Here is a 27,662-nt window from a genome sequence, read left to right on the forward strand (position 1 = left end):
TGTCCCCGCGCTGCCGCGTGTAATCCTCTTGCAGAGCCCTCCGCTTTGTGCAGCGGTGTTTGCTAATGAGCAGAATGTAATTCGGCTTTTTGGAAAATTACATGAAACAGCATACCCATAAAACCTTCAGATTCAAGATGGCTTGTGTTGTTCTCATGAGCAGCCCAGACTCCACAGGCGTTCCTCACCCTGCGTGGCTGCCGCGGGGTATCCACAGCGAGGATTCGGCCCCGGCTGGAGAAGAACCTGTCGTGCTGCACGATCCATTCCTATGCACACTGCTTAGATCCCTGTGTTCTGGGTATGAGAGCAGGATGAGCTGCTCCCAAATTAAGTACAGGCAGTAGGAAAAGGAAATTTTGCAGGTTGAAGTCACCTGCCTCATTGTGGGTGTTGAGCATATGGTGTCTGTGTCAAAGCATTTTTCCACAAAACATGAGTGTTTTATCTCATCAGATGAGCTTAATACATTCCATTCACAGGATGGTTGTCCCAGGGTGATGGTTCCAAGGCACAGCCTGAGGGGTGAGCTGAGGGAGGAGTGCTGCTTGCAGGGAGGATGCTGGGGCTCAGGCCTGGGCGAGGTGTTGGTGTCGCTTCGGAGGCAGAACCCAGCGAGTGCCTGACTCCAGTGATTGATGACACCCCTGCTCCAGAGTGGCTGCCTGCCTGCAAACCTCTCACTAACACACAGCCCTGGCAGGTTCAGCAAAAAAAATAATCCCCAACCCAAAAGCACCTTCACTACAGGATCTGCTCAAGTGGCCCCTCAGCAAAAACCCTTTTAGCATTTATAAACCACTTTTAAAAGCCAGCCTGAACCAGACTGTCATTTCAGTGCCTTGCTAGAAAAATACCCATGAGGAATTGTCCTTTATTTGTAGCTCCAAAATGTGGTGTGTCATCCAGTTTGGTGAGAGCAGCATTTACTGGAAGGTCGCGGTTTCTGGGGCTTAAGGAGGGGTGTTCCGGACAGATTGTGCTCTGGGTTAGAGCAGGTTTTATAAAGTGGTTTTAAATGCAACTAATTAAGGGGAGGATTTGTCTTGTTCTCAGGTGCAAATGCAGCTCCTGATTAAAAGTCAACTGCTGAAATCTGAAATTTTCACAACGGCACTGCTGAGTTATTTATTGTGGAGCATTTCCATTGAAAATGAGCCTTGTTTTAAATATCCTACCCTTGATGTGCTGAGTGCGAGGGGGCCAGGCTTATAGTTCGTGAAAACTTGCCAAAAACAAGCAGATCTCTTCAAACTGTTGGGGTTTGAGAAGAGAACTATGAAGAATGTGTCTAATTGAAACTGTTCTTTCAAGAAATGCTAAGCAAATGTCTGGTAGATTTTCAGCTGCTGTTGGCAACATCTGTAAAAGGTCTCATGTCTCCTGTGACATGGCAGCAGGAGGGTTGGAGCCTGCCTGGCTTTGATGGTTGGAGTGTATTTTTATTTGAAATGCACTCACTGTGTGTACAATAGAAGGAAGGAAGGTTGTTGGGGTGTGATGGGCTGCTCTGCCGGGTTCCACCTGCAGCCCTGCTCCGTGCCAGCTTCGTGCCGGGTGCCCGAGCACCTGGGGAGTCACCAGCCCTGCGCTGCCCAGCTGCTCCCGTGGGCATGAGAGCTCTGTCCGAAATTGCAGCAAAACAGTGGTGTACCAGATTTTTCTGGGGGCTCCCGGTATTGCCCAGGTTTGTGCCCAGGAGGGCAGGGGAGAGGTGAGCAGTGACCCCCCAGCCCCACATCCCTCCCCTGTGCCCACACTGGGCTGCCCAGGACATTCCAGAGAGCTGCTGGGCAGCACTGAGGGTGGCACTGAGGGGTGGTGGCAGCTTGGCACGTTGAGAACTTTGTCCCTGGCCACTGCAGTCCACCTCACCCTGGCTAAAAGAGGCAGAGCTGCCATGGGGCCAGGCGTGGCGAGGGCCTGCAGGGCTTTGAGGTGCTTTGTAATCCCGGGCACATCGAGCAGGAGAGGCTTTATTTAATTCTAATAATGGCAGAGATAATGTTGGCTTTGTGATAGTCCCAGGCACAGCTGTTCTGCAATATCCACGGCGGTGCATGCTGTGAATGGCTAGCAAGGTATCGAGCCCCCAGGATGTTTTCCTTGCTTTTCAGTGCCTGGATGGATTGCATTGGTTTATTGGAAGAGCGCTGACTTTGTGCTTGCAGTAATTAATTCCCTTTTCCGGGCTGGGGGAAGGTTGGCTATAATTTCCTGCATTCTTTTATCATAAGGCCAAAGGAGAAGCTCAGAATAGCGAGCAGAGAGGAACACTGCATACATGCATTTTAAATTTAGTTTCAAGCAGTTAAGAAGACGGATTTTTGGTGGGGTGGCCTGGTTTGCAGTTTTCAAACAAGGTGACCTGGAGGATTGGTGCTGGATGTAGTGTCCATTTCCAAAATCCCTGGCTGTACTGCTCACTCCACCTGTAAATCCATATTCCCTTCTCCAGGGCGCTGCAGTGGGCTGGAGATCAGGAGTTTTTTTCCTGCTGGTAGTTCTGACAGTGCCTGTGAATAGGGGGAGGGCTTCTGGAGGGAGCACAGGTGTGTGGTGACCAAAATTCATTTGTATCTGAGCTTGGCAGCGTGGCAGAGGAGCAGCACAAAGTGTGTCCTGCTGTCCCTCTGCCTGCCCTGATCTTAAGGACATCCCAGTGCAGGCTGGGCAAGGGCTTCCCACAGGTGTGAGAGAGCACGAGAGATGGAAAATACTTGCTTGAGAACAAGAAGGGCAAACAGAAATTGGGGAAGAATGAGTCTCTTGTGTATTTTCACTGATTTGGGGGGGTTTTCCATAAGATGGCAAGCGCTGCGTGGCTCTCTCATGTCTGGTGTCACTTTGCCTTGTGGCCATTGCTGTTCCCAGCACATGTCCCATTGAAATGGTTCTCTGCAGGGGCAGGGAGGGATAGCTCACAAGCCAGGGTTGGGGTGGGGATTGCAGCCAGACCCTGCGGTAGTGCAGGGTGTGCACTGGTAGCCCAGGGTGAGCATTGGTAGCCCAGGGTGAGCATTGGTAGCCCAGGGTGTGCACTGGTAGCCCAGGGTGAGCATTGGTAGCCCAGGGTGTGCATTGGTAGCCCAGGGTGAGCATTGGTAGCCCAGGGTGTGCATTGGTAGCCCAGGGTGAGCATTGGTAGCCCAGGGTGTGCACTGGTAGCCCAGGGTGAGCATTGGTAGCCCAGGGTGAGCATTGGTAGCCCAGGGTGTGCATTGGTAGCCCAGGGTGTGCATTGGTAGCCCAGGGTGGGCATTGGTAGCCCAGGGTGAGCATTGGTAGCCCAGGTGAGCAGTTCTCAGGGGGGCTGCAGGGCTCCGAATGGTCCCGGTGCCCTGCGGGTGCCAGCAGCATCGCCCAGCCCCTGCTGGGAGTGCCTGGGGGGCTCCGGGAGCGGTGCTGGGGGCACTGCCGGGTGTGCAGCCCTCCCCAGAGCCCCTGGGCTCCCCAGAGACCCCCATTCACCCCGGGCTCCCCAAAGCCCTGAGTCCCCAAAGCCCTGGGTCCCCAAAGACCCCAGGCTCCCCCAAATCCCTGGGCTCACCCAAATCTCCCCACATCCCCGGGATCTCCCAAAGCTCCCCAAGCCCCCTGCTCTCCACAGCCCCCCGCTCCGTTGCCTTGCCAACACCGCACAGGAGATGCCGGTGTGTGCCGGGCTCGGGCGGTGGGGAGAGGAGGAGGAGGAGGAAGAGAAGGGAGGAGGAGAGAACCTCACCGCCCAAAAACAGCCCTCTGCACCACACTGGGGAGGGAGGATTAATAACACTTGCAGAGCCATTCAGCGTTCACTCCTTGCTACTTCTGAGCTTGTACAACAGCATAATTTTTTAATGACGGGTAATGATGAAGCATCAATTTCAAATCTGTTTTTCTGACTGGTGCCTGGAGCTGCAGCGTCAGGCTCGGCGCAGGGAGCCGGGTGCCCAGATCCCTGTGGATGGAGCCGGTGCCTGCTGATGTGTGCCGTGTGGGTATCAAGGAGGAGCAGCAAATTGAAAATTGCTTCTAAATGGGCTCCGTTTGACTGTTTCAATGCTCCTCGGGAGAACACAAGAAATGTAGGGATTTTAAAATAGAAGCAGCACGGCGGTGCCTGGTGGTGTGCGTTGCTGGTGTTTGTCTTTCTTTACAGTTCACGTCCCTTTGGTGGCGGCTCAGAGAAGCCTCACCTGAAAGCAGGAATGAAATGCCATTTATCTCAGCCTTCCAACCTGCAGAACGCTGTGCTGCAGGGCTGGGGGACAGCTGTGAGCCTGCTGGGCAGCCCAGTGCCCCGCGGGGCTGTGACAGGGACACTGTCCCCAGGGAGGAGCGGTGGCTCCCACGGGTTTTGGTGCTACCTTGGGCTCTGCTCTACCTGAGCTTGCTCGTCCCACCTCTGTGTTTGGGCTCTCCAGGACACCCTTCCCAAACACTGGTGCACGGTGGCTACACACCACCCAACCTGCCACATATGGGAACGTGGCAGAAAATGAACATTTCAGCCCAAAAGATAAAAATATGTAATGGGAAGGCTTTTCTTGCTGCAGCTCTCCCTCGGAGCAGACGCTTCAAAGGCAGCAGCGAATGGGAGTCACTCTCTGGAGCTGTCTCGTTCTTTCTCGAGGCAGTGTTTTGATAAATGTTGATGAGTTTCACTGTAAAACTAAATGACATTTATAGCACGATGTATGCTTTACCCATTGCTTAATTATACCTAATGGTGTTGGATGGAAAAGGCATTTACCATTTTACTTTTGTTTAAAATGACAATCTAAACCTCAGAGCCTGTGGGGTTTTGTAGAACGATGACGATTTAATTAAGAACTAAATACAATCTAATTTTAAAGGCAATTGCAACTTTAAGAAATAAGTGATAAAATTTACAAAGAGCTTGCTGATGGAGGAGTGCTGGGCTCGGTGTTCCTGCTGTGGGATGGGGTGGGCATCTGAGGGGGTTTGGGTGCAGATTTGAGGAAGGTGGGGTGAGGACCATATCCAGACTTGTTTTCTCTCTCGTCATTACTGTATTTTTTTGGTCATATGCTTTACAGTCCTGTTGCTGCACCTGCAGAGGCAGTGAGAAGCATTGGGCTAATGCAGTTTATAAACCCAAGGGTTTATTTTCATGTGCACAACACGGTTTCTCTTCCCTTCCTCCCAGCTCTGCCTTTGTCCTGGCAGCCAGCAAAGAAAACAGAGCCTCTATTGAAAACAAGGCGTGAGGAATGAGCGTGGATCAGGCAAGCTGCATCTTTAAAAATAAACACTGGAGCAGAGCTTTGTGCCTTCCACTCAGCTGGCAAGGCACTGACAGCAGGCAGGAATGTGTTCAGGAGCATCTGCCCTTTCTCTTCTTTTCATGGGTTTAGTCAAAACAAATCCCATAGATGAAGGGGAAAAAATACCAAAATGCATTTTATTTCCCCAAGCCTGGATGAGCCATGGGGCGGAGGCTGAAGGGGGACGTGCAGGATCTGCAATGAGAAGATTAATGTTTAAAGATATTAGCACTGGTCCTATACTAACGTTTATAAATCCAACGGGTGGCAGATTGAGGGCTGATTCCACGTTTTTTCTTCCTCCTCTGTAAAATAATAAATATGGTAAAATAGCTCTCAGAGCTGCTTTTATCGTGGGGATGAATCAGGACAGTTGATGTTGCAAAAGACTTAAAACTTACAAATATGTTGCCCTTTAGGTGAGCATTCATCATAATGTCTGATCTGGGATCTAGAGTAAAGGCTTCTCTTATACCTTTTTATCCTTTCTGGGAAGTAGAAATTGGAAGCAGTCCTCACTTTGATGGTAATGTGCTGAGATTCTTTCACCTGTTTTGTGGGGGAGTATCTGTCGCTGGTGGGGGTCTATTGTTCTTTGAGAAAAGGTCTTGTTTGCCATCTCTAAAAAATTGGAAAGGGGGGACATACTTGACTAAAAAGAAAGGGAAGGGAAAGATCCCTAAAGACAGTGCCTTTCCTCATGGCGTGGGGTCCCTACAGGTGCTGGCGTGCAGGGAAATGGGCACAGAGGGCTCCAAAATCCTGAGTGTGGCATTTTCATCTGCACTCCCGCCCAGGGAGATGAGGAGTGGACAGACAGCACCTGCGGGCAAAGCCACTCCAAAGGCTGGCAATTGGTGGAAAGCAAAATCAGCTTTCCTCCTCTGGTGGCAAACTGGGAATTGACTTCAAAGGGCAAAAGAAACTCGGCCTGATCTGTGGAGGAGGGCTCGTCCTGGAGCGTTCAGTGCTTGATGGGCTGGTAGCAAATGGGTCACTGCTGTGTGCAAGCTCTTGGTCATTCCAGCTGGTAAATGTTTCCTCTTCTGCTTGTGCACCCCAATTTTGGGATAACATCTGGGCAGGTGTTTTGTCAAAGGCTCGCAGAGCCGCTCCTGTGTGTGACAGGGCAAGGACAGTGCTGGGATTTAAGGCTGGCTGCATGCTGAGCCAAAGGGTGGGAACGGGCCAGGATACCCAAAAAACCCACAGTATTCCCTTGTATTCCTTGTTGGTCCTTTGCTTTGAGGACATTTTCTACAGGTTTGTGCATTTGTTATTAATTTTGCCATTAATTTCTTGTTTATTTCGGTGGTGAGCTAAAGATTTCAGACTCAAATATGCAGGCAATTGAAAGGAGGTCCTTTTTACAGGGAAGAGACCAGGCTGATGTTGATCAGAATTCTTTGTGGGTGCTTTATGGAAATACAGATTTCTTGGGTTTAAAAGAGATTATTAAGTTGCACGTTGTGACAGATGCTACTGACAGTAAAAAATAGAAAGGATGCGAAAAAAATCTGCAAGAAATGGGTTACAGGTATGGATATAAGACATATCTGCTCATTAGAGTAAAACGAAACCCATCATCTGAGTTGAAACAGGATTCCTTGTTCCTGGGAGCCCTGCCGCTCTGACTAATGGGAATCGCTGTTCTGGGGTGCGCCTGGGGCAGGTGCCAGCAGCTCCAGAAATTGGGTTTGTGCCAGGACAGACCTTACTAGCAGTGGCATCATCCCAGAGGGCTTGGGGACAGAATCTGAGCTGGGGGGCTGGAATGGTGGGGGGCTGGAATGGTGGGTCCCTGGAAGGGCGCCCTGCTGCTGGACGTTCCCCCTGTGCCCCTGCCCAGCGCAGCCCCCGAGGGATGCCCGGGGAGCAGGGCTCTGTGCTCGGGGGAAGGTGGGCAGAGAGCAGATGGGCAGCTCCCTGCACAGCTCCACGTGCCAGCTCGGGTGTGAGCAGCGCCCTGCTCGGTGCGAGGCAGGTGGCAGCTGCTGGCCACCGCCGGGCAAAAGCAGAGGTGACAATGGCGGTGACAAACCTGCAAACATGTAAATTCTCTCCTCCTGTGCTCAGGTTTTGGCAGGCTCTGCTGCAGCTTTACCCCCGTGGCAGAGACAGAAAGGAGTGTGAGGCAGCAGGTGTTGTTCTGGTCAGGGAAGTGCACAGAACATGCTCTTTGATTGTGAAAACTAAATATTTGATCTGTGCTTCCTCCTCTTACGCTCCTCATCAAGGTTTAGCTCCCCATGGAGCAAGTCAAGGCAGGGGAAGGAAATTCCACCTGTGTTTGAAACTCAGATTTAATCAAAGTCTCCTTCCTTGGATCTTGGAGCTGTTGGTGTCCTTGGTAGCAATGTAGCTGGAAGATAAATGCAGATAAGAATTCTGTATTAGGGCTCCATTAATAATAAACGTGTGTTGATGCTAACTGAGTGTTATTTAAACACCCTGAATGGAGGCAACAGCCTGCTGGGACCGTCTCGTGTTGTCAAACCTTCTCCCTTGGTGATGCTGCTGCCAAGCAGTGCTGGGGCACGGCAGCGGTGGATTTTAGGTGTGTCCTTGGTGTGTGTTGGCTGCCAGTGACGGCTGAGAGGGAAGGGCGCCTGACTCTTTCTGCTGAGGGGCCACTCACAGCTTTGCCCTTTCTTTCCCTGCTGGTCTTCCTCGCTTTTGTCCCTCCGTGTCCTCCAAGAGCCCCCTCAGAGTCCTCAGCAGCCTCCCCCTCTCAGATCCTCCTGCAGAAGATCTCCTGTCTCCCTGGTGCAGCCGAGGAGCCGCTCGCGCCGGTGTCCTCGGGGTACGCTCGGATAAACCTCTGACCTTATGGGAGAAGGACAGTCTTTAGTAAGTGACCTTTTACTGTCTAGGCAATGGACCATCAGCTGCTGGAAACCAAGCAAGAGAGCAGCTGCTTCTGTTTCTCAGGAACATGCTAGAAATGTGGAATAAAGCCCTGAGGTGTGCAGAGCAGCAGAGCCGAGCTGCCGTTGCGAATTCTCCCTCACCGCGCTCCCGGCGCCGCGTTTGTCCCCTCTGGTCGGTGACAGAGCAGATGGATATTGATCCCCAGTGTCCGCCAGTGCTAACCTTTGAAGGGACAGGCAACGTATGGCCAGGCAGTTTGATCTATCAATATCTGGGTAATAGAAAGACAAGGGTGACATCTAATCCCAGCACAGGTGACAGATCATAAATCTGCGCAGACGGGGCGATTGGCGGCAGCAGGAGTGTGAGGGGAGGGCAGGGTCAAGGAGCTGCTTCGGTCTGAGACACGCTTTGGCCACAGCCACGGAGGTTTTCATAGCAGAAAAAAAGAATTTTGTTCTTAAAATCCAAAGAAACACTTTCATTTAGGCATAACACAGGATTTTTGTTCCTGTACCATTTTGGTTTCAGCCAGTGGAAAGAATTTGCTGATGCCATTGCATCACATAGATATTCACTATGTTTAAAGTCAGTGCAGCCTCCAGTGTAATTTCAGAGCTATTGTCATCTTTTATTCTTACTCTTTAAGCCAGAAAAGCCATAAAGGTGGCAATGGCATTTTTTTCCTCCACAAATTTAATATCTGTGCACAACTCGCTTGAATTTGTCGTATATTTCTCTGAAGTGGCTGTTTCATAGCGTAAACTTGCTCCTCACAATAAGTAATTTTTAGCACCATCTTGCACGTTCTCTCTGAGTGTGGAGAGTAATTCAGGGAAGTGTGACTGGGAGCGGGGAGAGGAGCGGGCGCTGCGAAAGGCGCCGACAGTGCTCGCTCGCGAAAATCTGTGCTGAGAAGGAGGGGAAAGAGGTCCCTGGGACTGCTGGGGCTGACACAGCCTGTGACAGGGATGAGATCCTGGCGGCAGGAGCGGCTCTGTCCCTGCAGACAGTGCCAGGGAGACTCAAGGAAATCAACATTTTGGGAACGGTTTCTGTGAATGCTAATTGCTCCCACTCCACCTTTTTTCCCTCCTAAATGGAAACTGGGGCTTTGAGCATCACCAGGGGACCCCAAACCTGGCACAGCAGAGTTGTCTGTTGGCAGTGCCCTTCCTCAGAGCAATTCTCTTAAACCTGGCTGCGGCATAAAGAAGGGAAAACATGCATTAGATCTGCAAGTAAAAATCCAAATACCAGGTGAGTGTTACAGCATCAATTTGCTGTAGTCTCTGCCTCAGAGGGAGATGTGGAGCTGCCATACCCCATTCCCATCATCACTGAGCAAGCTTTGCCCAGTTCAGCTCAGCTGCACCTTGCTGGAAAGTCCCTGTTCCTCTTGTGCTCAGCAAGGAATTTTCATGGGCAAGACTCTCCAGTGCTGAATTGCAGCTGACAGACCTGCACAGAACTAACTCAAAAGGGAGATCTTTCTAGAATTCTATTTGTTTGCCACCATCACTTTTTTTGAAGAGCTCTTTGCCTGGGAATTGGAGTTGCTGAGTCTGTTTTTGGCCATGGAGAACATGCTGAAGAGGGAATAAGAGCTACTTGAATGCACAAAACCTCAGAGAGGCTCGACTCAGGGTCACAAAACTGGTAATTACATCTTATTAGAAGAGAAAGTTGCAGTTGCGAAAGGTTAGTTGTGAATCGTGGTGGAAAACAACATTTTCCTCTGGGGTGAGGGCCACGCTGGCAGAAGAATTGCTCGGAGGTCTGGCTCCAGGCTCGGTGGTCTCGGGGGGTTTCCCTTAGGGACTGTGCAGGAGTGGAAGGAGCAGCAGCTGCCTCTCCCCCTGCCCTCCCTGCAGCCCAGCCTCCCACAGAGACCTTTTGGTGAGTGGGTGAGAGCACCTGTGTCCAGGTGTGCTTTGAACACCACGGAGGGCTGCAGGCTGCCTTTGGTGGGGCTGGTGGAGCACTGCGTTCTGACCCAGCCTGTTCCCCTCCCCTGGAGCCCTGCCCGCTGCCCTGAGGCCACACGTGTGTCCCTGTGCTTCGTGGGCAGCTGGTTCCCCTGAAAAGCTGCCATGGAATTAACTCCATCGGCAGAAATTGCCTCTCCCTGCCAGCACAATCAGCGTGGATTGTCTGTTCTTTCCCAAAGTTCAAGTGTGACAACTGCAGCTCTTTAAAGGGTCTCTCAAGACTTGGAGCCTGGATGCACAGAGCTCCAGTGGCTTCTCCCAGCACTGCCTGGCACTTCTCCTCTCCCTCCTAGCAGCAGATCTGCAGGCTAGTTAAATTTGGGTCCCCCCCTTTTTCCTGTGTCCGATCCATGCCCAAGAGTCTCTGGTCCTGGTTCCCTTCACGAAAAGCAGACTGTGCTGTTTGTGCTAAAGGGAAGAGACGAAGCTCTCAGTGGTGGATAAGAGAGCAGAGGAGCTGCTCTGCTCAGGGAGGAGGAGGAACACTAAGGAGACAAAGCTTCTGGGGAGGTGGATGCTCAGTGTTTATAAAGCCACTTGTCTCTGCTCTAACCACCACGTTCCTTTTAGGTACTTGAAACTGATAGATGAATGTTGACATTCAAATTGTGTTAATTCTGGGGATGGAGCTTTGTGTCGCTTTTTTCCTTGAGCACGTGGACAGTTTGTGTATCTGTGTGAGTTGTTTCTTCTGACTCAATCTATTAAGAGGAATTCTGTTTAGGTTTGCGGGCTTGCACAGCTCAGGTGTAATGAAAACCCCTCTTCCTTGGAAAGCATTTGTGTCGGGATCCTGCAGACTGAGCCAGCAGTGCTGCAGCTCCCGCTGGGGCACCTGTGGTTAGAAATTCCACAGAAATTTAAAAGCCATGCTCCCCAGCACGTATTTTTAATCTTTCCTCTTCTCTCCCTGACGCTTCCCTCTAGCCCAGTGTCCTACAAGCGGAGAAAGAATTGATTTTAAATGTGACCACTGAATATGAGCTGAGGTCCCTAGGCTGTGTCCAGCTGAGGGGAACTTGTTTGAAACACAATTTACTCATCTGTGTCTGTCTGCAGCCCTAAGAGGAGAGACTGCAGTGGTCTAAGGCAGGAGGACAAGTGCAAAAATTAATTGTACAGGTTGCAGCCAAAGCGTCCCTCAAGCATTGTGTCCCCCTCCTCACCCCCTTCCAGTAAGTACGAAACAAGGTGTCATTTTTCACCTTCAAAGGAAGAGTCAGTAAATGAGGCTGGAGAGTTGCTTTGGGTAATGAAGGAAGCACACACTGGATTTTCCCTCCTCCTGGCACATTTGGGTGTTTCCCTGGCTTGTTAACACCTGTGCATGTGTTAGACAGGAGCTCACTCCAGAGCCTCCCCCCAGAAAGTGGCTTCCTTTCTGTTCCTGTTTCACTTTCTGCTCCTGTTCCACTCCCTCTGGAGCAGTCCCTTGTAGTCCAAGTCAAGAATTTCAAGGCTCCAAGCCCAGTCCTGGACTGTCTGTCCAGCACACGCTGGGATGAGGGTTTGTCCCTCGTGTTGGAGTCGCAGCAGGAAGCTTTGGTCTCATACATGGACACTGTGCTGTCACAGTCCCTTCAGATGTGATAGATGAAAATCTGTCCCATATCATTCTGCTGGGGGCTTTCCACTGGATCTGCTTGTGCTGCGCCCCTCCAAAGCGTTGCCAGGGATTTAACATTGGTTCTCAACAGTAATTTTCCTTTGCTTCTCTTAGCTCCTGAGATTCCCTGTTGAGTCCATAAATTTCATCTCCCCTCCCCAGCCTGTCCTTTTCTGTTCCAAAATATTGTCATGCTGTGTACTTTAATGCTCCTCAAAATACGTATACACTGACAGTAAATATTTACTGAGAAACTTGTTGAGGTGTTGACAACGAGGATGGGTCTGCTTTGTGTTGCATTTTTATTTAATTTAGAGTTTGTAATTGCTGCTGCTCATGGAAGCAGCTTTCCTGGGAGCAGGCAGGAATGGATGCCCCAGAGTGTGGAGGAGTGCAGTAGGCTCAGGCCAGCAGAGCAGACGTGGCCAGTCAGGAGCCCTTTGATGGAGAACAAAGAGGCAGAGCCCAGGAGGCTGTGGCAAAGCCCATGGAGGGCTCAGCGTGTCCTCATCTGCTCCTGCCTGTCGTTAACCCGGGTAAAAGCTTGTTCAGAGGGATCTGCAGCCAGCCCAGACCGAGGTGCTGGACTCTGCAGCCATCCATCGGCGGGTTTAATGCAGCAGCATCCCGGTGTGAAAAGCTTCAGTGGCTTGAACTTCAAATAATTTATTTCTAAATTACTTCTACTGTAATTCTTATTAATTCAAATAGTCTTCTAAGCTGATGTAAAATTCAGTAAATGCAAGGAACAGTTTAATGAATTGAAAATAGGATTGAGTCTTTTAAAGTAAATGTAAAAAAATATGCTGGCAATAATTGCTTAGATGGAAATCGAATCTTAATAGCTTTGTTAATGATTTGTAGGGAATATTGCGTTTATGAGAACATATCAAGCTGATCCTTGTGCAAGAACCTTATTTTGAATGGGTTTGATAAAATTATTCCCCAGAAGCAGTTAGTAATGTTTAATATTTCTGCTTGAACCACTTTTGAGATGTTTGATTTCATTGATGCCGGGGCCTGGCTGTGGCTGTGCAGGGCTGCTCCAGCACCTCCACAGCAGCACGTGCCACAGGCAGGGCAGGGCTCTGCTGCAGTGGCCTTTGGGGTCTGCGCCTGGTTTGGGATTTGAGAACAGAACCACTGAGGCTGAAAAAGCCCTCTAAGATTGAGTCCAGCCATTGATGTGTGTCCCCAAGGTTCCAGAACACCACGTTAAGGGTGCTGATAGTGTGGTGGGGTGGCTGAATGCTCATCTTCTGATCAGAGGGCTTTGAGCAGGACCAGCTTCATCCTGATCCACAGGATGTGGAGCAGGAGCCAGCAGATGTCTGGGACAGGCTCTGTGCCCCTCTTGAGTGGGGCTGGGGGTCTGTGCTCCAATATGGGTGTTACTGTTTGATAGTAAATCTTCTTCTTGTTCCTCAAAGTTCATCAGTCTGGAGAATCTATCTAAAATTTATACTGAGAGGACAGAAAAATGTGCCCAGACTTCAGCTTCCTGCCCATAAGGTGTGGAGAGAAGTCTTGATGGTTTATCAATCTTTCTGTTTCCAAATAATGTGCCTTTTTGTCAAACATTTGTTTCAAGGGATGTCAAATTATAAAGGCAAGTTGGAAAGAAAGATAAATGAAGGAAATGCAGGTTGAGAGGAAAACTGGGGTTTAAATATGATCCCCAGATTTCCTGTGTGCAAACTTTATCCTAATCCTGCATTTTTGGGTTTCTCTGGCAAAGGCAACTGTGGAGCAGCAGAAGATTCTCTGACCACCCAACCTGTTGCCAGGTGCCCAGGTATCCTGGCTTCATTTGGAGCATTGCAAATCAAAGTCTCAGTGTTCCTCCCACTGTGATTCCCAGTAGTTATGGAAGAATTGAAATGCAAGGCACAGCTCCACTGCCATCCCGTGTCCTTCGGCGTTCGAGGCGAATGTCTCAGCTTGGATTCGTTAGGAGGAGAGTTTTCGGGGTGATGACCTGTAAATGATTACAAGGCTCCCACTGCATAATTGCACGGGATCCTTTTTTTCCCCTGCCTCTGGACATTAATAGCACCTGCTGATTACACAGAGTGAGTAACAACTCATTCCCTGAAGTCTGTCTGCTCCAGTCAGAGGATAAGTGCTTCTTACAGAGAGTTGTTCTTCAAGGTAGTTTAACAAGATTTGTCTGTTGGGAGAGGAAGGCAATTTTTGGTGTTTCTATATGGGGCAGCAGTCCTTCTTCCTCTATTCCCATCACGGAGCTCCTTTCTCATTGCTCCTTTACCAGTTGGTTGGGGACCCAGACCCACTGGCTCTGTTCCTCCATTGATGGCATGGAGCTTTTAATTTCCAAGTGAAACCCACTGGTGTCATTTCTGACCTTGAGTCCCACCTGTGCCCTGTCCTGCAGGTGATGGTCAGAACTTGGTGACGGAGGACGTGACCGTGGTGGAGGGGGACGTGGCCACCATCAGCTGCCGCGTCAAGAACAGCGATGACTCCGTGATCCAGCTCCTGAACCCCAACAGGCAGACCATCTATTTCAGAGATTTCAGGCGTAAGTTTGTGGTTCCTCATTTGGTCATGACTCCTCCTGTGCCTCACTTGTGCTCAGGACACGGCATTTGCTGAGATCTCTGCTGTTTGTGCAGTGCTGGGCACTTACAGTTCACTGGTTCTGTGGAGGGAGGTGAGATAGACAATCATAACCTTCCCCTTAATGGAAATCTTCACAGTCCCCTCTAAAAGTCAGAGCATCTTACTTTGCAATGGGAATTGATTGTTGTAATTCAGGGTGAATTGCAATTGAATGCCAAATATTTAGCTGACACAAACAAATTGAACAGGGCGACACCGAGACAGCGCAGTGTTCTCAGGAGTAATCTCTTCAGACCAAAGATGAAAATTTCAGGACAATCTGTGCTGCTTTATACCCAAACTGAAATCCCTCATCTCTTGGATGTCCAGTAGATAATTCTGTCCTGTGGTGACAGTGCCAGGGTAGCTGCAGTGAGACACTTTAAATGGTCTGTGTTAGTGCCACTGTGGGGACACGCCTGTACTCTCTGCCCAGGAAGCAGCAGGACAGGAAACAAGCTTTAAATTCTTACTTCTCCCAATTCCTTCCTCAATTAGGCTGTCCCTGAGTGCCTACAGTTGGTGCTGGGGCTGTGTAGACACCATAAGCATTTTACCTACACATCCCTAAGACACCTGGTAATAAAACCACATCCAAAGATTTGATGCTGTGCCCTGTCATTGGCTCATGTTGATTATTTGAAGTGATCTGAGAACCAAAAGATTTTATGGGTCCAGCTTCAAGGTAGGAAGCAGGATGGAAGCTAATCAGGAGCCCAGGGGTGCTCGGCTTGCTGTGCTGCTGTCTGTGGGGATCTTTGGGGTTGTGCTGTGGTGGGAAGGGGACGTTGCCCCTCTCCGTGCAGTCACCCAGGCTGTGCTTGCCCCACAGCGCTGAAGGACAGCAGGTTCCAGCTGGTGAACTTCTCCAACAGCGAGCTGCGAGTGTCCCTGACCAACGTGTCCATCTCTGATGAAGGGAGGTACTTCTGCCAGCTCTACACCGACCCGCCCCAGGAGATCTACACCACGATCACGGTGCTCGGTAAGGAGCCCGCAGGGCGGTGGGACTGGGCAGCACTGGGACAGCTCCAGCCCTGGAGAGGGATTTGAGGCAGGGTTTGAACCCGGAGTGCTGATGGCCAGCCCTGGAGAGGGATTTGAGGCAGGGTTTGAACCCGGAGTGCTGATGGCCAGGCACATATAGCCATGGGAGCAGCGTGCTGGCAGTGACAGCTCCTCTGCTCGAGCGGTTCCGGCCGATGAGCAGCAGCTTGTGAGGCTCCATTAACGGGAGAACCTGAATCAGGGAGGGTGACTTAATGTAAGATCTCACTTGCTGATTAGTTTAAATCTTCCTTCTTTTGCTTAATGAGATTTGGGTCTTAGGTTTTTATGTGTTGTTAAGTGATGTTTATAAGCAGTTTTACTCTTGCTATTACAGTTATCAACACCTTCAAAGTTTCCGTGCACTTTGCAGTGCTCACAGGCACGGGAAGCTCTTCCAGCTCCTGCCTCTAATCGTGCACAGGCAAAAAACTGTTCCTTGGATTTGATTTCACTGCTGGCAATGCTGAGAAGGTGTTTGAAAGGAGAATACTCATTTCATTCACCTGTAAGCCAGCACTGCATGTCTTTCAAGTGGGAGACATAATGCAGGTTTTTGTTGGGTTTTTTAAAGTATGAATCATGCTTTAGAACTGAGGGAAAAGTCAGTTTTCTTGCCTTGTACTTCAGTTGTTTTTGAGAAGCCTTTGTGGCCTGGCCAGTGTGTGTGCTGCCTTTCCCCCACATCCATTAAGGAGGTGGTTTCTGTCACCTTTGTCGTGTTCTTGGGCCAAACCTCAGCTCAGGAAGAAGGCAAGGATTAGGGAGGTTTATTAGCAGATGAAGGAGAGATCTTAGTACTTGCATGGAGAGATTGGGCACTGCAATGCCAGGGATGGTTGTCTTGCCTGTCTTTTCTATTATTGGCTCCCTAATTAGGGGAGCTGATGAGCCGGGGTGGAGGAGTGGTGCTCGGTGTTGGCGTTGGTGGTCCTCCCAGGAACTTGTTCCCCACCAAAAATCCCATGGCCACCACCCAGCCTTTGATAGAATGATGTTGTATCAAAGACTGATTTCGCTGGTCTGCCTCTGATTCTGCCAGCTTGGGAGAGCAGAGGGAGGTGCTGAGGTGTCCCCCTTTGCAGCTGGCATTCGGGGGGAGCTGCACGTTTGCTTCAGCACTTTCATGTCTTCTGTGACACAATATGTAGATTTATTCATGCCTAATTGGAACATGTGAAAGTCTCAAATATGTAGCTCATTCTGTTCTTTTTAGAGAGAAGCCACAAGTGACTAATTAGTCCATTTGATCATCTGGATGGTATTTATACATATTTGTTCTTCATTAGCTTTAAGACCTGTGAGTCACATCTGAACTATGCAGTTGCTTAATCACATTGATCAGAGCAAAGTTGAGTTTCCTTTGGAAGTTCTGGGATTTTCTGAAGCCGTGACTCTGCCATAAGAGCTCTTGCTGTTCACTTTTTCCTGGGTTTTGCCTTGCTGCTGGTGCTTTCATGGGAAAGAGATTCCCTTGTCCCCATGTCCTAATTTTTGAGTTCATTTGTCCCATTTCTGGGCTGTGCTGAAGTGGTTGTTACCCCTGAAATTACAGCCTGTTTCTCAGTATTACTGGATGATTTTTCATTGGGTACAATCTTCCAGCTTTGTGTTTTGGGAAATCCTGATCTAGGGAGGATGTGTGGCCGGGCAGAGCAGCAGATCTCCACCCCAAAGGATGTGGCACTTGTGGCTGGGTGTAGAGCCAGCTCCCTTCTCTCTTTGGGATGGTTTTGGGGCGGTTTGTGGGGGTGTGATGGAGGCAGGGCTGTTCCCAAGAGATGGTGTTCCACTCCAGGCTTGTGCTCAGTGGCTTTTCGAGCATCTTAAACGAGGTTGATGTTTGCTGGCCTGCTTCCATGCTCACGGCTGAGCCTTGGAGCTGAACAGCAGGAGAGAAAAATTGCCGTGGAGGTTAGAGGCTTGGTAAGTAATGCAGTGCCAAGTGTCAGCTTTTGTGTTTCCTCTCCTTGTCAGAGAAGTCAGGAAATGTGCACGGAGTCAAGCTGGATTTTTAAATAGCAGCACACACCCGAGTATCGCAGGAGGCTGCGGCTCTCCCTGGAACGGTGCCTGCTCGGGAGAGGGAACAGAAAGTTACAACCCTGATAAGTAATAATTTGTGAGACTGCGGTGATTATTAGGTGGAGAGTGAAAGTGCTCACTCCAATTACTGCAAAACCACCTATCAAAGGGTTTGATTGATTGAAAGATCAAATAAATGCTGGGTGCTTGTTTCCTTCAGTAGATTTTACAGGTTTTCCTCAAGGTTTTGTCCTGTGTTAGTGATCAAAAGATGTTTTTTTCATCTGGTTTGTGTTGTGTTTCCCATTCCAGTCCCACCACGCAATTTGGTAATTGATATCGAGAAAGAAACCGCCGTGGAGGGAGAGGAGATCGAGCTGAACTGCACCGCCATGGCCAGCAGACCAGCCACCACCATCAGATGGTTCAAAGGCAACAAGGAGCTAACGGGTAGATGTGTCCTCTCAGTCTCTTGCTTTGTTCAGGGAGCTGAAGTGATTTATGTAACGCTGGGTGTTTGTTCTCTGCTGCCAGTTTAAGGAAAAAAAAAAAAGTAAAAAAAGTAGAGCGAGCTTCTTTGAGCGCCAGCTGAGGAACAAAGGACTGTGTGGGCAGACAGATTATTCCCTAACGCAGGGGGCTGAACTCCATTTGGTCCTCTGCCTACCTGCCAGCCTCGAGTGCCGGGTTCTGGAGTCCTGCTGTAACTGCAGGTGACCTTGAGGAGCCCAGAGCTGTGCACTGCATTCATTTCTGCATGGCTTGTGTAGCTTTCTGCCCTGTCTTAGGTACGAGAGGGATCGTCTGCGCTTTGGGCTGTAGAGATTAGCAATTCACCTTCACATCTAGCTCCCTTGTTTGTAGTGTTTTCCCTGTGCTCAGTTGAATATTCATCTAAGATGGGTTTCTCTGACTCCCTGAAGTCTGGTGGCTCCCAGTACTTGCACATTCAAGTCACTGACTCTGATTGCATGTGACACGCTGTTAGTTTAAGTCTGCATGTAGATGTGAGCTTGGTTGACAACACCTTTGTGCTTTACCCCGTCTGAGACACTGACGGACTCTCTGCAGAAGTCCAGACTCATTACTTCAAGCCCACCCCCTGCAAGGACAGGATAAAATCCTCTCTTTAAGCCCAGCACTTCAGAGCGTTTGAGCAGGCCACATGCTGGGAGGATGCTGGTACAGGTGGGATGCAAACCTGCTGCCTGGCGAGGTGGTGCCCCGCTGAGTCCCAGCACCATGGTGTGCAGGGAGTTAACAATCCCATTCTGCTTCCCTTCCCCGTACCAGTGGGCAGCAGGACAAATCGTTTGTCCCTTTCTGCCTGGCCTGTGCAGCTTCTTGATTGAGTTTTCTTGTGTTAGCAGTTGAATCCCAGCTTTGAGTTCTCTGGGAAGAACGCTGAGATTCCTGTAATACCACCTCACCCTGCTCAGTCTTCAGATATATTTTTTTTAACAGAGTAGAGACTGAAACATTTGGATGTGAGTTTGTGAATCACAGGAAGTGTGGCTTTGCCCGTGGGAAAGCTTTTCCTCCAAATATCAAGGAGTGTCTGCATGTGTCACCTGTTTCACTCTCATACATTATACAGCAATATTTGGTGTCTGGAAGAGCTGTGCTACAGAAGTTCTCTTAGCAATTTTGCCTGTGAATTCTTAAATAAAGAGGCACAGATCAGAGCGGAACTGCGCTGTCAGCGGGTGCTTGCTGAGTTCCTGGAAGAATCCTTTTTCTCCTGTCTTGTCTCGTCTCGTTTGTCTTGTCTTCCTGCTCATTTCCATCACGGCACCCCTCAGGCAGCCAGTCCCGAGCTGGGCTCCCCTCCCTCAAACAGAGCACTGCCGAATGCAGCTACCCATGCTATTTTAACTCTTTAATCTGCTGAATCACTTTTGTAGCTAAGTGTTGGTTCAGGAGTGGGAGGGGATTTGTAGCTCATGGATCTAAGAGTTTGGGGATTTGGGGATGATGTTAATCCTTGTGGTAACATCGCGTGGACTTCACTTGGCCGGAGGCTGAGGGAGAGGAGGACGGGATGGGTGTCCAGAGGGAACGTGGGCAGGAGGGAGGCGGCCTGGCTGCAGGGGTGCCCCAGCCTGTCCTCACTGCCCTGTCCCTGTCCCCTGCCCCAGGCAAGTCGGAGGTGGAGCGGTGGTCCGACATGTACACGGTGACCAGCCAGCTCCTGCTGAAGGTGGGGCGGGAGGACGACGGCGTCCCTGTCATCTGCCTGGTGGACCACCCTGCGGTCAAAGACCTGCAGACACAGCGTTACCTGGAAGTCATGTGTGAGTAGCAGAGCCTTTAATTCTCTTAATATATAAAATTATGTGCTGGGGAGTTCAGGAGCCATTCCCTACATGTTAAAATTCCGACATCAATGAGGATTATATCCTGTTACATAGAAATCATAAACACAATGTAAGGTAACACTTCATGGGTGAAGCCACAACATTCCCAGCCCTCTGTCATACCATAAATACTTTGTTCTCTGATGAAATAACTCTCTGTACATAGAATTTGCATCAAAGGTTTGTGGCTGGGCTTTTTAATTGTCAGAACAGAATAAATCTCTTGAGTATTTTTCTTCTAGCAACCTACTTATCTCTGAAAAGTGCTTCTCCCCTTTCAAAGCAACTGGCCACTGTGGCGAGTTTACTGGAAAAAGTGGGTATTGTGCAAGAGGAACCCACTGTTGTGCACTGTGAACACACAGCATCAGCTGGATTTGTACATCAGAGTATGGAGTTCTGTGGAATCTGTAGTAGCAGCACTGATTGAAGCCAGCCTGTTTCCTGTTCTGCTCCTGACATGTTCATTGTTAATAATTCATCTCGCTTCCCTTAGGAGCTGCTCCGCTGTACATGACAGCAGCAAGCAGGTACCTGGAAATAGATGTGGTCCCAAATGCACCTGGTGGAAATTTTGGAGCTGTGTACATGCATCCCTGTGTTATGAAACATCTCCCAAAAGCAAAGTGAGGTGGTCCCTACAGCAAGGCCATGTGCTTGGAGAGCCGGGCCCTGAGACAATTCAAAGCCCTTGTTTTTGTAGGGTCCCTTCAACTACATCACACTGAAAGGAGGAGAGGAAGTTTTGTATTAATTTATTTCATCTGCTTCATTATGTAGTTTCATTATGAACATCTTGGTTACAATTCTCGTATCTCCGAAACTAGCGGGAAGTAATGTTCCTGTAATGAGGAAAACAGGAATGATCAGATACTGCCTAAATTGACAGATACGAGATTTCTTGCGACTGTGCTAATGTGTAATTCATTTATGCAAACTTAATGTCCATTAACATTTCTTGCAGAGCTCCATTAGCTTTAATAATACATTAGCACCTTTGTGAGGCGTGATCAAATACTTAACGGGGAAGAGCAAAAAATGCCATCTACCCTGTTGTGTGAGGGGATTGGAACTCGCTGGGCTGGAAGGGCGTTGGACAACCTTGAGGCTTCCTTTCAGAAATCTCTCTGGAATCCTGGTGATTTAGTGGAATCAGAGAGTGCCACTGTTTCGGGGGGAAAAAAGCAAACTTTTTTTCTCTTCTTCCTCAAATAAATCCCTTCTTGGTCACTTCAGTTTGCAGCCTTAGGGATTGTCCATGCAATGAGGGCAAAGCACCCCTAAAGCACAGCTCTTTGCTCAGCTCCTGCACTGGAGGCCCTGCTGCATCCTGTGCACGGGTTTCTGCCCTTACTGCTGATTTTTGCATCTCCTTGGGCTGTTCCAGAGCTGTTTGTGGGAATGAGGCACGGAGGCTCCTCGGGAGGGAACAGGGATGAGCAGGAGAAGGGAGTTGAGACTGATTTGGTTTTATGTTCTGAATTAAACTCTGAGCTTGTTAAAAGTAAATTATATTCCAAAAGTAATTATATTCCAATGTGGGGACTTGACCCTGTTAGCCCAGCCTGTTCCTTGGGTGGGCAGCAGCAGATGGCCAGAGAGGAGCCCCAGCCCAAGAACTTGTCCTGCATCGTGACCTTGTGGCTCCAGGACTCGATGGGCTGGAGCACGGCCAGACACCTGCATTTCATACCTGCTGCAGGGCTTTAGCTTAAAGAAAAGGCAGTTTCAGAGCAAGCTCTTAGCCTTGAGCTTCTGCTGTCTGACAGCGATGATTTGTTGACCAGTGGGAGAGCGTGGGCAGGAGGAAGAGCCTCTTGTCCTTGCACACAGGCGTCTCCATCAGTGCTCCCACGGAGCTCTGCCCTGGGGGGAGCTGGGGCTCCTGCACTGGCACCTTCTCAGTTGATCTGGCATGTGGAATCTGCAGAAGAGGTTCTCCAGCTCCTGTCCGTGCCTGCCGCTGTCCTTGCAGGCCCCCAGCTACCAGGTCTGGGCTGCAGTGGCACTCGGAATTCCTTGCTTATCCTGTGTGGATGCAGTGCTTTCCCTGCAGCAGGTCAGGTACCTGGGCTGCGTGTTCCACTCTCTGCTCTGACATCCTCTCCCCACAAATCCTGCCCACTCCCCTCACCAGCGCAGCGGATCCGCCCCTTCAGAACATCAGCAGGGCACAAGAAAATGTTTTTCTCAGCAGATGTCGTATTTCTCTGCACTTAATGTATCCAACTGGAGCATGAAATGTGCTGGGGAAGGACAGGAGGATGATGGATGGAGCCTGCTCAGATAATGAGGTTTTTTTTGTCTGACTAAATTTCAGAGTAGGGAGATATTTTTTCTGAGATGCAACTCAAAAGTTGTAGCATTTGTTTTCCAAGAAAAAAGCAGAAAAAAGTGCTGGGTGTTAACTTGCCCTATGCATGGAGTAAGCCATTTGCTGCATGTCTGCCCTGGCACAGCGTGGCCCGTGGTGAAGTTTGAGGTGAGTGCCTTCACATGGCTGCGGGGTGTGTTACTGAAATCTCTGTGAACAAGCAGTGTGCCACGTGTGAAACCCTCCCCTAGCACTCCTCAAAGCAAAGCAGGGCTGGACCGAGAGCACGGTGCCCTCGCAGTGGCCACGAGGCTTCCATGCCTGGGGCACATCTCAGCCCTGGCAGCCACAGCCCGTGGCACTGGAGTGGAAACGTCCCCAGGCTGTGCAGGCGCTCTCTGTCTGTGGATCCGTCAGCAAGCGATGGGAGACCAGCGCGTTGGGTGTAATTTTAGAAAGGAAATGAAGCAACAAAATGCATTAAAATGTCGTTAAGGAGCTGAATGGAACCAGATATTCTGGGAGACGTGCGAGTTGAGCCCTTGTGGTGCGTTTGCTGCTCTGATTACATGACGCTGGAAGTGAGCGTCAGACCTGGATTTTGGCCTTTTCTCTGGGCTGACTTTTTGTCCTTTTCTGAAATTTTAATTACCTGTGCATTCATTTTTGTAATACCTGCATGTATTCATTCATTCATACCTGCATGCATTCATTTTGTAACGCCTGCATTTAAAGCCTGCCCCAGTGGAGTCTTGTTGCAGCCTCTGCTGTTGCAATAGGAGAACTTTTTGCACCCAATTATGTTTAAAATCGGCCACATATGTTTGTAGCTGCATCTCCAACAATCCTTACATTTCCGTCCAGTACTAATATTAATTGCATAGTTTGCAGTGAAGTTATTAACATCAATGTAATTTATCATCTGGAGATCGCTAAAAGCGAATAAATGAGTTGTTTTGTTCTGAGAGGTGTTGACCTCTTCAGAAACTTTGATTTAAAGCTGTTTTTTTTCTTTTAGTGAATATGAAAAGCACCACAATCAGCCAAGTGTTCAGTTATTTGATTTTCTGGGGCATTAGCCACTCTTGTTTGTGACATTTCCCAGTTGGGTGCTCGTTTGTGAGCTCATTAATAAGGTTTTCTCGGAGGAATGTTGTTGGGAGCACGGAGCGTGTGGGGCGGCCGGGGCTCTGCCATTTGCAGGCATTAAGCAGCAGAGTGTGCTTAAATATTAAAAGAGAAGTGTTTATCCCCAAAATGCCTGTCGGGCTCTGGCATTCCTTTTCCTGCAACAAGCAAAATGATTAAATTGCTTTCGTTAAGGGTGAATTTTGCAGAGTCGTATTCGGGGTTGACAGGCTCTTTCCAGACAAGCTGGGATCTGCCAGTCCTGCTCATTCCTTATTTTAGACACGGGATCTATTTATTGAATAGATTTCTGTATTTTGGCTGAAAATCAGCAGTGCAGCCTCTCGTCCTTGTCAGAGGTGAGGAGCAGGCAGGGGATTGCCAGGCTGGGCTGGCTTTGACGCAGAGTGCATTCCTGATGAGCAGCCCCACTGGATTTTGGAATAAAGTTGACTGTTGTTTACACCTGAGGATCAGTGTTAACTTTGCTGACTCCTTTTAATATTGAAAAGCACATTTTTCCTGCTTTTTCCTGAGTGAGATCAGAGACTCCCACAAGTCAGTTTTTTGAGCAGCTGTCTTGGGCACAGAAGGGAGCAGGGCTGAGGAGCTGGATGAAGCAATGCCACCTGAAGGGAGATGTGTTAAGCATTGTCTGGGAAATGCTGAGGCTGGATTTACCTACAGTGGGCAGGACCCTGCTCCCAGGGATGCCATCTGGAGTCAGGTTTGCCAAGAGGTACGTCAGCAATTCATGCAGGGATCAGAAAACGGGTTTTAAACGTGGAGCTGGCACCTCCTCGCCTGGCAGAGGCCAGGGCCTGCCCGGCTGAAGCTCTGGCAGAGGCCACAGTGCCGGCTCCTCTGCCGCCCAGAGCAGCCCTGCCAGTTTCCCAGCCCTTGGAAGAAGTCTTTTGGCTGTCCCAGCCTCACGGGTGTGCTGTGGGCAGGGTGGGCTGGGCTGAGCCCCCGGAGCACCGCGGCCAAATCCGAAATCCGGCTGGTGCGGGCTGCGGGCAGGGAGCTCGCCTGCCTTCGGGCCGTGGGCTGGCCTGATGAAAGGAGACGTGGAAATAATAGGCTTAGGCTTTTGTGAGGCCCCGAACTCGGTGTAATGTTTTATCTCGGCTGATTAATGACATCTGAGCATTATCGATGAAGTGCATGTTTAAATGGATTAAGAAATCACTAACTGGCAGATCTCAAAGGATAGTCATTAGGGAGTAATCAGCAGTGCTGGTATTTTTAGAGGGAACGCAGGGGCCTGGGTGCTTGGCCTGATGCCGTTCAGTTGAAGCATTTGAAGTTCTTAAAAAGTCACTGTTAATAATCTTTGCTGATGGCACAAAAATGGGGCGAGCAGCTAAAAAAGGAAGAACTGGGACAAATGCAGAATAACTGGAGTGGTTTGGTAAGTTCCCAAGCACGGCGCTTGAGAGCTGTGAAAGTCAGTGGGTGCAGGTTTCAGTGCCCTGTGGCATCCTGAGGGGCAGTGAGGGTTTTGGGGTGCATGGTCCCTCTGGGGGCTGCAGCCCCCGGCACACGGGCACGCACCATGCCTGTTGTGAGAGAAATCTCATCAAATGCAGAATGGCTTTGTAATAAGTTTTTCAAATTGGCTGCTGCTACAGTGTAACCTTTAGATGACTGGTATTTAACCTTGTATATCACTCTGAGCTTTTGAATGAATTTAGCTTAATAAAGGTGCCTTATTAAATTACGAGGCTGGGTTTTTTTAAGCTGCTAGAAAGAGGCGTAGTAGGAAATAGCTGTGGGTTGTTGGGTCTAATTGGCTGCCATGGAGCGCGCAGGGCCTCGGGTGCACAGATGCAAGTGTTTATTTTTATGTAACAATCCAGTGGTGTGATGTTATGAAGTTCCAAGTTGAGGATTTTGGGGTACTGGAATGCACTTGGAGGTGAAAACTGCCACTTCTTGCCTGGTGTCCTGTGTTACCATCCGAGGTGGTCATCAGCCCATGTTACAGAGCTGCAGACATCACTGCTGGAACGTGTCCTGTGTAACAGGGCGGTGGCACAAGGCTGGAGCAGGCCTTGGAGCCATCAGTGCTCTGTCCGTGTGCTGCTAAATGTCACAGGAGCCAGGCTCGGGGTCCCACAGCGCTCGGCATTTCACAAAGCTGCACTCAGAGTCCATAATCTGCAGGAAATACACTGACTTGGTGTGAGGCAGGGTGTGAGCACTGGAAATAGAACTTCAGATCGTCTGAAGGCACGTCTTTAAACAAAGGGAAAAAGACACCACTGCCCCTCCAGATTCCTGGGTGAAGTTTTTTTCCCGTGCCGTGAGCCTATTGCCAGCCAGTTCTCTGGAGTGTCGAGCCATCCCTCTGCATCCTTCAGGCTGGGGTCCATTTTCCTGAGTGCCCTCTGTAACTCCCAGCGTGCTGACGAGTCCTTCACTGTGGCAACTCCCTTGGGAAGTTCTTGGCTTCAGCAAGATGCTGATAAACCCAGATTCCTGTTGCAGGTGGCACGTGGGCAGTGCCTGGATCCAAATGGGACGGGTCCACTTCACTGCCACTGTCGGTTTAACGCAGCTCGTGGGGTGGCAGTGGAAGGGCTCACCCAGCCTGGTGGGAGCTCATGGAGCTGGCATTTGTGCTCACTACAGTGAGCCTGGGTGTATTCCTCCTGATTTCCATAAGTAATTGTCATTAGTAAACAGATCATTAGAAATACTAAACTCACCTAATGGAAAGGGGATGCAGCGGGAGAGGCACAGCAAAAGGAGGTGTTTCAGTCCCCGTGCGCTGTGTAGACTGGGCTGGGCAGGTTTCCTGCTCTGTCCATGGCACGGATATAACACCATCCACATTCCTGGCCCGGGCTGGTGGTGCTGCTGCAAAGCCCATCAGAAGTGGGGAGCAGATGGCTGTGGGGGTGGGAATTGTGGATGGCAGCGGCGAGGATGTGGTGGGGGATTTATGTGCTGCATAACACCGGAGTGAGCTTGTCCTCCCGTGCTCCTTGTGCAGAGCTGTTGCCACTCCAGGGCTGGAGGGCGTTTCCAGGCACATGGAAGCTGCCCCTGTGGGACTGGGACTGTCCCCTCAGCCCATGACACTTCCAAGTGCTGCCACCACCCCAGCCCACAAGGACACCCCAGTTCCAGAGCTGGAGGAAGCATCTGTAACAGGGATTAGTTGATGAAACGTTGTGGTAGAGTCATCTCGGGAGAGGATTTACTTGTGTAGCTTATTCCATTACTGAAAATTATGAGAGTTTAAATTGGTTAAATCCTGACACGCCGTTTTTTTTCCTAATCTCTATTATTCCATAGGAGGCATGTTAATGAGTTAAACACAGTTAATAAAATGCAGCCAGACAATATTTTGGGTAGCAGTTACTCTCAAAGGAAATAGAAACATTTAAATGGTTTCAACCTTTATGCATACTGATTTTTTTTCTTTCCTTTGTTCCTTACAGTTGAGTAAATTCCTGAAAAATATCTATGGCTTAATGGCACTTGTAGCCTTGAATTGATTTCCTGCACTGATAATGTTTTAGCTACAGCTCAGATTGCGTTTTTAATCTCTGTTTCAGTCATGGGAGGTAATGAATTTTTTAATTGTGGACACTAGGTTTGTGGTTTGGCTCTTTTTTTCCTGCAGGGTCTTACTAAAGTGTTGTTGAGTTGGCTCCCTAACTATCCATGTTTTAATTCTCTGTTTATTGTAGGATTTAGAGGAGCTTCATCTGGACGAAATACAGCCTCCTGTTGTTTACACAGAGGCAGCGGTGGCTGTGGCTCTGTTTGTGTCTCTAACGAGCATCTCTTGTCCAGCCCAGTGTGTCAGCGCCCACGGACTCGGGGGACTCGCTGACACCCCGCAGAACCCTTCCCTCCCGGGCACCTCGCGTCTCTCCAGCTTCCCCCCGGCGTGAAGGCAAACGAGTTCCTTTCAGCTGGAGCGAGCTCAGGGATGAGCTGGGCAGCAGGAGCCCTTCCCGGGCAGCACGGAGCCAGGCGGGACTCGCGGTGCCGCCGGCTCCTCCTGCTCGTGCCGCCGGCACCGAGCGGGCGAGGGGAGCGGCGCGGCGCACCCGGGGCTCACGGAGCCATGTTTTGTGTCCTGCAGATAAGCCTCAAGTGCGGGTTTCTCAGAATTACCCCTTGCAAGGCCTGACGAGAGAAGGGGAGCCGCTGGAGCTGACGTGCACGGCCTTTGGAAAGCCACAGTAAGTTGAACCCTTCTCAGGGATGGCCCAGGGTTGGCCGGTGGTGACGGGATGTTGCGTGGCCACTTTTCCTGTTGCCATTCTCTGCTGCGAAGACGATGTCCCAGAGTGAAGGAGAGAGATGCTTCCTGCACCCAAACATCTGCTGGACTTGCATTTATTCCTGTGCACCTAATGGCCAAGGAATTTCCACTGGAAGAGCTCCTCGGAGAGCTCTTCCTGGCCACCA

General features: G+C 49.9%; 1 protein-coding gene across 12 annotated transcripts in view; it reads left to right on the forward strand.

The window, feature by feature from the left end:
• Positions 1 to 27,662, forward strand: part of CADM1 (cell adhesion molecule 1) — a 132,420-nt gene that overhangs the window by 73,882 nt on the left and 30,876 nt on the right. For 10 of the 12 annotated variants that reach the window (XM_030291028.4, XM_030291031.4, XM_030291032.4 and 7 more), the window contains exons 2-6: positions 14,134 to 14,280; positions 15,193 to 15,345; positions 17,745 to 17,882; positions 19,571 to 19,726; positions 27,334 to 27,433. In XM_030291028.4, coding sequence (XP_030146888.1) covers positions 14,134 to 14,280; positions 15,193 to 15,345; positions 17,745 to 17,882; positions 19,571 to 19,726; positions 27,334 to 27,433 — 694 coding nt within the window. The remainder of the gene's footprint in view (positions 1 to 14,133; positions 14,281 to 15,192; positions 15,346 to 17,744; positions 17,883 to 19,570; positions 19,727 to 27,333; positions 27,434 to 27,662) is intronic. The other 2 variants (XM_030291040.4, XM_041720975.2) reach the window with 1 other exon arrangement.

The sequence above is a fragment of the Taeniopygia guttata genome, chromosome 24, assembly GCF_048771995.1.
Source record: "Taeniopygia guttata chromosome 24, bTaeGut7.mat, whole genome shotgun sequence".
Lineage (NCBI taxonomy): Eukaryota > Metazoa > Chordata > Aves > Passeriformes > Estrildidae > Taeniopygia > Taeniopygia guttata.